At 28.4% G+C, this 11,149-nt stretch overlaps 1 protein-coding gene across 1 annotated transcript; it reads left to right on the top strand.

The window, feature by feature from the left end:
* The first annotated feature begins 8,453 nt into the window (after window positions 1-8,453).
* On the top strand, window positions 8,454-10,517 carry LOC112495883 (uncharacterized). The gene is made up of 7 exons (XM_025092763.2): window positions 8,454-8,673; window positions 8,919-9,005; window positions 9,122-9,334; window positions 9,446-9,607; window positions 9,713-9,766; window positions 9,837-9,980; window positions 10,085-10,517. Exons 1-7 carry the CDS (start codon window positions 8,455-8,457, stop codon window positions 10,460-10,462), a joined length of 1,257 nt encoding a protein of 418 aa, XP_024948531.2. The 5' UTR covers window position 8,454; the 3' UTR covers window positions 10,463-10,517.
* Window positions 10,518-11,149: the final 632 nt, after the last annotated feature.

Here is an 11,149-nt window from a genome sequence, read left to right as displayed (position 1 = left end):
CCGAAGGGTTCCAAAGAAATTTTCTGTTTACACAATAGTTCTATCTCAGAGCTTTGAGTGATCAAACTAGTTCTTTACCTTCAATCTTCCCGTCTTTCAATCTTCCCTTCTGGAAAGATTTGAAAATTTGTAAAAGCCAGAAAGCAAAAATGTATGCTTAAATTCAGTTCTTTAAATTTCAATGTAATTTAAATTTTTGCAATTTATTTTAAAGCATTTACTTTTCTGCAATTTAATTTTATGCACATTTAAATTCCAGCAATTTATTTTAAAGCATTTTTCTTTTCAAAGCATGTTTGCAGACTGATCTGTATCAGATCTGCCATATAAATTCTACATTCCTCTGAGGCAAAGAGACCGGATCTCGATCCTCAGTTGTAAATCTTCTCTTCTTCCTCCATTCCTTCAGAGCACCATTTCCGGGATCCGGATCTGGTACTGTGTATGTACCCAAACCTTTAAAAGAACCTAATTTAAATCTGATAATAGCCCAATAAAAAGAATCAACCACGTTTAAAGTAACTTAACTTTATTTGGTAAAATAAAACTAAGTTGGTATATCGGCTGGAAACCCGAACGTGCGGACTATTGATCTGTTCTAAGTCAGATCTGGGTCCAAAGGCTTCACTTTGTGTAGCATCGATCTGGTTTAACAACGCCACGTACCAATTAGTTATTAAAAATTTGACTAACCGCGTTCAAATTTGTTTGATCACTGTATGACCCAAAGAACTCCATAATCAAAGCTGGTAATTTATTATTTTAAAATTTGGAAAAGCCGATCCATTAATTGTTTAATTAGAGTTTTTAATATTGAAATCCTACGAAAGCACATCCATCCTTCGATCCTATTTCCTTCTGGTATATATATATATATATATATATATATCTATATATATAGACACACACACAAATACTTAAATATACACCTAAAATATATATAGAACCACTTATGGTTATGATTTTTTTGGGGTTCGGATTTATGATTTTTTAGTTAAATTTTAAATTTATGATTTTATACCAATTTCTCATCCGGGAAAGGGACATGGTCGATTTTTATAAATTAATTTAAAGAAAAAATGATAGATTTATGATTTTATTAATATATTAATATATTAATATATATTATGATTTATGATTTTATCAGTTAATATTAATATATTATTGATAGTAATTAATAATAATAATAATTTTTGAATAAATAATCACTATAATGAAAATATAAAATAATAATTATGACAATAATTCATTAAATACTTTTTAATAATTTGTTACAATCTAATTTATTTCAATTTTAATTCCAAGATAAAATAAACACATCAATCGGATTCTAGTCCATTCTGATTCCGAACTAATAAGACATGTGCATAAACAAACGAACTAATAAGACAACCAACCTCAATTCTTGTAAGCAGGCCACCAGTATTCCACTCTATAAATTTAACCTCGATAGGTTCATGGAGTTGTTTTATCTGTTCAAGATGTGGCCCAAACTCATCAAAACTACTGAAATTTCATCATAAGCAAAAATTGTTAATCATAAGCCATTTCAACCCACTTAATTATGGTTCTAAATAAGTTCCCTTAATCAATTTGTGGAGTTCCCACAAATAATTAAACATTCAAGGACAATTACACAAGTAACGCCATGTGCTGTTCCTTTATTCAACACTCAAGGATTACTTTCTTGCTGACAATCTAGCTTCCATAATGTAATTCACTTAAACCGATTCCATGTGTTGTTCATCAAGAGAACATATTGCACAAGTAACGTCACATCAAAATGACAAGGAAATGAAACAATTACTTATAAAGCCTATCCTTCAACAACCTGGGAGGACACATAATAATCTAGATACTAGCTCACTAGAACTCAAAACACATTAGCATATTAGGGGTTATAAATTAGAACATAACTAACGAAAAAAATTAAAAAAAAATAGAGAGATTGAATGAGAGAAGTGAAAAACTCAGACTCCATGGAAAAGAAGATAGAGGACAGGACAATCATAGATAGGTTTGATGTCATCGTTAGACCAATTGTGTTTAGGACCACACACACATACGTTAGATTGAAGTTACAAAGACTTATTGAATGATTTTTCTGATTGCTTACCTCGCGCGATGTGCGCCAAACTGATCTGCAAAGTTTTGGAGTTGGAAGATAGTTTCAAGGTTACTCCTAAATTTAACAAGCGGATGCTTTTAGTGCTCTTCTTGGTTTCTTCCACAGTCTTACCATCACCAAAATCTGAATGACAATCTGCATGCCATCTCTATATTCCCAACGGTTTGGATTGTGATCGACGATTTCACGGTTCACGTGCCAGCAGATTTAGATTTAGCGAATCTTGGCTTTAAATTTAGGAGAATTGAGACAAAAATTCATATTTGAGAATGAATATTAGGGGCGGTGCTTTTTGTTTTGATTTTCTTTTTTTTTTTCACTTCTACAGTGACATTGAGACCTAAGGAAAATGTTTTTTTTTTACCGCCTTTTACTTTCAAGAAAAGGGAAAAATAGATAATATAAAAAAAAATTGAACTTTTTTGCTATTGATGGTGCCATAATTGTTATAATATTGATTTTTTTTTTTTTGCTTTTGATTTGACCTTTAACCTAATCAACTCAACCAGACGATATAAGATTTGGGTAGAATTGGGTTAAACAAGTTTATTTAGTTAAGTTGGATGGATTTTATCTCAACTCATTAAAAAGTAGACTAGGTTAGATTTTCACTAACCCTATCCAATCCAACACATGCATGCCCTTATATCATTCTATCTAAATTGTAAAATGCCAATAATCCAACTCTTTAACTATTTTCACATTGGATTTAAGTTAAGGCAATTGACCTAAACTAAATAACCTAAATTCCAACTAAATGTGAAATAAGACAATAAATTTCTAAACCACACATATGACTCGTAGATTGAAGGTAAAAGGGGTAAATTAGCATGATAAGTAAAAATTGGTCTGAGAAATTAAAAAAATAAAAAATAGAAAAAATAAAAGTGGAAATTGACATTAAGTATGAAATGAAATGAAAGATTTGTAATTCACACTTGGAAATAGTAAAAAAAGGGAAAATGAGTAAATTAAAGTTGGAGTAGTAAATTAGAAGAAAAAATTGCAAACAAAATAAAAACTTAAAAAAATGAAATAGAACTTGTAAATTAACATTAACTATGAAATAAAACAAATAATTTATAAACCCCACGGAAGACCAATAAATTGATGGAAAAAAGATAAATTAATGACAGAGTAGTAAATTAGAAGAAAAAAGTGTAAAGAAAATAAAAACTTGGAACAATGACTTAAAACTTGTAAATTGACATTAAGTGTAAAATGAAATAAAAAATGCGTAAACCACACATAAATTTAGTAAATTGATGAAAAAATTGGTAAATTAATGATGGGGTTGTAAATTAGAAGAAAATGGTGTAAATAAAACAAAAATTTAGAAAAATGACATAGAACTTGTAAATTGACATTAAATTTGAAATTGAACAAAAATGTGTGAACCACACATGCAACTAGTAAATTGATGAAAAAATTGGTAAATTAATGATGGAGTTATAAATTAGAAGAAAAAAGTGTAAAGACAACAAAAACTTAGAAAAATTGATTGAAAAATGGGTAAATTAATGATAGAGTTGTAAATTAGAGGAAAAAAGTGTAAAGAAAATAAAAACTTAGAAAAATGACACAGAACTTGTAAATTGACATTAAATTTGAAATTGAACACAAAATGTGTAAACCACACATAAAACTAGTAAATTGATGGGAAAATGGGTAAATTAATGATAGAATTGTAAATTAGAAGAAAAAAGTGTAAAGATAACAAAAATTTAGAAAAATGACACAAAACTTGTAAATTGAGATTAAGTGTGAAATAAAACAAAAATTATGTAAACCACACATAAAATTAGTAAATTGATGGAAAATGGGGGTAAATTAATGATGGAGCTGTAAATTAGAAAAAAAAAAGTGTAACGAAAACAAAAACTTAGAAAAATGACTTAAAACTTGTAAATTGACATTAAGTGTAAAATGAAACAAAAAATGTGTAAATCACACATTAAATTAGCAAATTGATGGAAAAAATGGGTAAATTAATGATGAGTTGTAAATTAGAAGAAAATGGTGTAAACAAAACAAAAACTTAGAAAAATGACATACAACTTGTAAATTGACATTAAATTTGAAATTGAAAAAAAAAATATGCAAACTACACATAAAACTAGTAAATTGATGAAAAATGAGTAAATTACTAATGGGGTTGTAAATTAGAAGAAAAAAGTGTAAAGATAAAAAAAAAAACTTAGAGAAATGATATAGAACTTGTAAATTGACATTAAATTTGAAATTGAATAAAAAATGTGTAAACCACACATAAAACTAGTAAATTGATAGAAAAAAATGGTAAAATAATGATGGAGTTGTAAATTAGAAGGAAAAAATGTAAACATAATAGAAACTTGGAAAAATGACACAGAACTTGTAAATTGACATTAAGTGTGAAATAAAACAAAAAATGTGTAAGTCACACATAAAATTAGTAAATGGATGAAAAAGAGGGTAAATTAATGATGGAGTTGCAAATTAGAAGAAAAAAAAGTGTAAAGAAAGCAAAAACTTGGAAAAATGACTTAAAACTTATAAATTGACATTAAGTGTAATATTGAATAAAAAATGTGTAAATCACGCATAAATCTAGTAAATTTATGAAAAAAAGGGGTAAGTTAATGATGGAGTAATAAATTAGAAGAAAAAAAATGTAAAGATAACAAAAACTTAGAGAAATGACATAAAACTTGTAAATTGACATTAAGTGTAAAATGAAACAAAAAATGGGTAAACCACACATATAATTAGTAAATTGATGGAAATTGGAGTAAATTAATGATGGAGTTATAAATTGGTCTTTAAAATTGTAAACAAAACAAAAACTTGTAATAGGTGGATAAAAATTATAAATCGACATTAAGTTGTAAATAACACATTAATCTTGTAAATCACATGTAAAACTAATAAATGCAACTTGCAACTTAAACACAAAAGGGTAATTGCCTGCTACTTAGGTAATAGGTTATCTACAATTAATGGTGGAGATTTTTCATTCAAATCTAACAGTTCACATCCCTTACGGTATTGATGTCGTAATTAAAATTACGGCATCATAGAATGACCTCAATCAACAATCATATCATCTTAAAAATACTATTTTTATACATGTCTCAGTACATTATTCTTAGAAGATAAAATCAACTAAGTTAGGTATAACTTATTTCCACCAACATATTGTATTTTTTATTGGATAATCAATGAGAACTATTATTTTTGTAACTACAATTTAACTTTTTTTATTGTATTCAACCCTCAAAATTAATTTTTTTTGGTAATTAGTTATTGAAATTGGTACTGTAAAAATATCATTCATTGGTGGCATGTACATATTATTTTTTATCCACGTTCATCTATTTGATGGCCACGGTTGCTTAGAAAAGCATAGTTATGGAAACTAGTTGGAAAAAGAGCATTTCCAGCATGAGTATTAGCGACAGCTAACAACTACTTGGGCCATTCAAAAAATACATTTGCAACAACATGATACTTGTTACAACTGTATGTGGCCGCCAAAAATACTATTTTTCTTGTAGTGTGTACACATCTCTCAATTTTCATATCTCAAATTTTCCCAAGAAACAAAGACTCAATTTTTTCAACCAATGGCTTGCACAAAGCAAACCGCTCGCAAGTCCACTGGAGGAAAGGCACCGTGAAAGTAACTAGTAACCAAGGCGGTAAGGAAATCTACACTAGCAGCCGAAGAGTGAAGAAGCCTTCATGAAATGGTGAATGATGTTTCGGTTCAAATACAAATTGTATTTGATAATTGATAGATAAGATACATGAGATTTTTTTCGAAAAATGAGTTTTATGAGTTATGAATTCTTGTAATCTTTTTATGGATATATAATGATTTATGAGATATGCTGTGAGAAATGGGTTTTATGAATTATATATGAGTTCATAAATTTTCATCTTGAATGATGCTTCCAGTAATTCTTGATTATGGATTATTTAGTTTGATTTAATTGAATGGATTATAAATGATACTTTATTTATGTTAATATTATATTTATGGTATCTAATGTACGTATAAATTCATATCCACTGTAAATAAAATTAATATTCAGATATTTATGTATTCAATTCCTAGGAAAATAAAATAATAATATATTTTATTTAATTCTAGTTAAATTAAATAATAGTTAATATATTTGGTGCCAAAATAATTTTAAAACAATTTTCAATTCAAGCTACAATATATTGTTAAACAAATTTCATTTCCCGCCAAAGATATTTTAAATAAATTTTCAATAATTCCGACTAAATAAAAATTTAAAACATTAAATTAATTAATATAAAATTGAAAATAAAGTCTCAAATATTTCCTAGTAAGTTATTTTCATATTTCTTGCCTAATTTAATTCAATATTTCTTCTTTTTATAACAGATATTAATCATACATTGAAAGTGTTAATGCATAAAATTTTTTCATCAATACGATTATGATAGAATTGTGACAGATAATACATCATACATCACATGACATATAAAAATCATTATCTTATTTTTTTGATAAGGACCGTCGCTTAACCAAAATGCCACATGGTGCATGACTCGTAAAAATATCATAAAGGCCTACTTTGCTAGTAGTGTACATTTATTCCTCATTGTTCAAGTATAGAAAACACTCAAATACACTATGGATCTTCAAGCCTACTCCCACATGATAGCCTAATTATTTGATGCAAAAACACATGCAATGCTATTATTAATAATTGACTTATACAAATTTCACTTCCTTCCGTATCAAGAAAATGAATAAATTTCTCTTTATCTTAATCTTTTACGAATTTGTGAATTTATATCATTATCCAATTCTTTTAAACATGTGAGCATTTATAAATAGTTTATCTCCTAATTAATGTGAGCTCTAACCAAAGCCCAAAGGAAAAACACAAAATTTAAAGAGGACCAAAATATCAATCTCCCAATTAAAATTTCTAAACTTAAATCACCCATCAACTAAAAGGGAAAACTTTTGGCAGATAATATATAGGGAGATTGTGAGTTTCTCCTTACTGGAGGCAATCAATGCTACTAATGCCCTACTATTTTTGTAATATTCAAAATCTCCCTTATTACTAAATATTTAGGGAAATTATCATTGTACCACCTTTCTTTTATCTTATATTCATCTAACTACTACAAAATTCTAACATGTTCTCCGCACCACCTTTCTTTTGAAATTTATATCAATTAGCCACTTTTATACTAACACCGTTAAATAATTTAAATGAAATGATATTTTTACCCCTAAATAAATTAAAAGATCATTTTATCTTGTAAAAGCTTTGAAAATATAAAAAATTATAATTATAAAAATACCCCTACATTTAATAAAGAAATAAATCCAAAAATTAGAATTTTTATTTTTAATAAACATTATTTTAATAAAAAATTATAATTATAAAAATAATTACAAAATTTTGGGATTTAATAAAAATCCCCTAAATTATTAAAATTTTGGGATTTATTTTTTAATAAATAAATTCAGTTATTTTAATAAAATTTTGTAAAATTATAATTTTTTAATAAATAAATTCAGTTATTTTTTTTATTATAATTTTGAAAATTATAAAATTTTAATAAAAATAATTATTAAAATTTTGCAAAATCTAAATTTAATAAAAATCAACTGAGCACCTCTATTTAAATTTATTTTTTTAAATTTAGGGATATTTTTATAATTATAATTATTTTATTTTTCAAACTTTTATAAGATAAAATGGTCTTTTAATTTATTTAAGGGTAAAATTATCATTTCATTTAAATTATTTAACGGTATTAGTGTAAAAGTGGCTAATTGATATAAATTTAAAAAGAAAGATGGTGTAGAGAACATGTTCGAATTTTGTGGTGGTTGGATGAACATAAGATAAAAGAAAAGTGGTGCAATGATAATTTCTCACATATTTAAAGGAAAAAAATACATATATATTTAATGTGAAGTCATTTTATATATCGTCTAATTTAAATATTTCGGATACAGTATGAAAGAGAACTATATCGTAGGCTGTTTAATTGGTTAATTCCATCATTTAATGCTGGAAGGAAAAAATCAAGCCAAATGTGGAAATGGCATATCACACACATCACTTAAATGGTAATATCATGTCATTTTACATATTACCGAGATAAAAGCTTTGACATAAACTAGGAAAGAAAAATATAGTAGGCTTGGTTTAGCAAAGAATGTTTATCTTATTATATGGAGTTATAGACAATAAACTAGAAATAAATGCTTTCATATTGGAATTGCTATAAATGGAAGTATTGGCTCAGCTAAATTTATTTTACGTTAATAAACTAGCTAATATATGAAGAGTTGGACATTTTTGCAGAAGCATACATCAATCAGAGTGTCTACCCATTATTCTCTAATGGATTTGAAGATTATCATACCAATTATAGTCATACAATTCGTCATTTCTTGGAAAACTTGTATCATGGCTGACTTAAGTCTTTCAAGGGAAGCAGATCTGCAGTTGGAAAGACAGCTCAAAACTCTCAACAAACCAGCCATCAAAACATTTAAGGTATAGGATCGAATTTTACACGAACGAGCGATTTGATCATCTGAATCACAATTATTTGTGGTTGATTGAAATACTACTATAAACTTTTGGAGCCCAATATTTGTATTAATCGTTTATTTAAATAGATATACCAGGGTACCGAACAGTTTGAAGAATATTTAAGCAGCACATATTATTCTTATTTTTATTTTAAATTTTTTCATGTTTATGGTGGGAATTTATCTGACATTTTTTTTGGCTACCAGACACAGGAAGGTGATACTATTGATTGTGTAGATATTAATAAACAACCGGCACTAGATCATCCATTGTTAAAGAATCATAAAGTGCAGGTGAGTTATTTTGCTCTTCCTTTTCTTGTTAATTCAGTGATTATAAATCATGTAGAAAAGTGATATGTATATGGCTTTCTTTTTTTTCTTTTTCTTTTTTTAAATAAAATACACAGACGAGACCGGTCACTTTTCCTACTGGGTCAGCTAAAAAGTCATCAAAATCAAAAACCTCATACATCAGACATGAAAGAGAATCATGCCCTGATGGGACCGTTCCGATTAGAAGAACTTCAAAAGAAGATTTAATAAAAGCAGGATCGATGCCAAAAGAATCAATGACTCAAATAGGCCCACAAACGAGCTTCCCAGCTGGTCACCGTTTCCATGTAATGTGAAATTTATTGTTTCTTAATTAATTTTGTAATTTTATTTTAATTTTTAGAACATGCATCTATTTAATTATTTTCTCAATTTGGCATATGTTTATGCGGTGACAGACGGTGAACGTAGGAATGAAAAAGGATGTGCCATATTTTGGTGTTGACGGACGTCTTGAAGTATGGAACTTAACCGTTGCTAAAGACCAGTACTCCTTTACAAATATGTGGATTCAAAATGGTCCACCTGATCAACTAAATGTCATTCTCGCAGGATGGACGGTAAAATATCTGATTTTGCTTGCCCTTATTAATTAGAATTTATGTATATAATTTGTCATCTAATAATAAGATGACTTCCGATTATTTATTGCTTGTATATGTCAGGTTTCACCGGCCATTAATGGAGATCAGCTTACTCGATTATTTACATTTTGGACAGTAAGTATTTTTTTAAAATTTATCTCTCTTGTTTTATTTCCTTAACAAATTATTATTTTGATTCCAACAGGCTGATGGTGCAAGGACCACTGGTTGCTACAATCAGCTTTGTCCTGGTTTTGTATTAACAAATTGTTCAATAACCCCAAACTATCCTCTACTACTAACATCTACCTACGAAGAGCAATATGATATAAAAATCCTCATTTATCAGGTACGTAATTAAATTTTATTTTTTTAATTCTAAAAAAAATTATTGTCTCGGCAAGAGTACGGTTGTGAATTAATAAAAATGGACATGTTTGTTTAACCTCGTAGGATCAACCGACAGGAAATTGGTGGTTGGTACTTTCAGATGATAACGTATTCGTGGGTTATTGGCCTAAAGAATTATTTAATCATTTAAGCGGTGGAGCGGAAACTGTGGCATGGGGTGGCATTGCCATTGCTGGAAAGAATGGGGTTAGCCCTCCGATGGGCTCTGGTCTACTGAATCTATCTTTTAGATCTACGTGTTACATTCGAAATATCCAGTACGTGGACACTCAAAATAAGTTCCGAAATCCTGATGGTGCCTTAGAGCAACATCTCGACAGATCCACTTGCTACGGATTAAAAGATTGGAAGAATTGTGGTAGAAAGGAGATGTATTACTGCATCCTGTTTGGAGGAGAAGGCGGTAGGTGTGGGGATTAGAATTTTGTACCTTTTTCAAGGAAAAGAAACATAAATAAATAAAGTTCTCAATTTTATCAAACTCCTGCTCCTACTGATTGACCCTTTCATATAAAGTTTTGAAGTTTCAAAATTTAAAAACTTCGTGATACCGGATGAATCTTTGAAGAAAATGTATTATTGTATCATCATTCGTGAGAGTCAAGTCCGGTGGCAAAGGCTATCTTAAATAGGGATAACGAAAAAATCAGCCCAACCTATCCAAGTTCGATGGACTCAGTCCAAATTTTAGAACCTAGAACTGGGCTTGGACTAAAACATGCGAGCCTGATCATTTTCGAGATAAGTTTAGGTTTTTATAAAAAATCCAAGGCTCAAATTTGGGCCCAAGTATTAATAAAACATTTAAAAAGTCTATATAAATTATTTATCACATTCTTATATTATTAAAGAACAAATATTCCAAGTACAAATATTATTATTTATCAAACTAATGTAGGTCGTAATTAAACGAGTTCACCTTAAACATAATGTGAACATGAAACCTAAAAAGATGACCATGCCTAAAGTAATATCCATGGTCACATTCATTTGTGCAACATGTTCCAGAGATAAATTAACCTAAACTAGCATCTTTTGTTCACTTTCTGACTCGAATACTATGTCTTCCACTTAGAAATTCCTCGAATATCCTGTCACGATGAGCTT

The sequence above is a fragment of the Citrus sinensis genome, chromosome 4, assembly GCF_022201045.2.
Source record: "Citrus sinensis cultivar Valencia sweet orange chromosome 4, DVS_A1.0, whole genome shotgun sequence".
Taxonomy (NCBI): Eukaryota; Viridiplantae; Streptophyta; class Magnoliopsida; order Sapindales; family Rutaceae; genus Citrus; species Citrus sinensis.
Note: the sequence above shows the minus strand (reverse complement) of the source record. Positions and strands in the feature narration are given on the sequence as shown.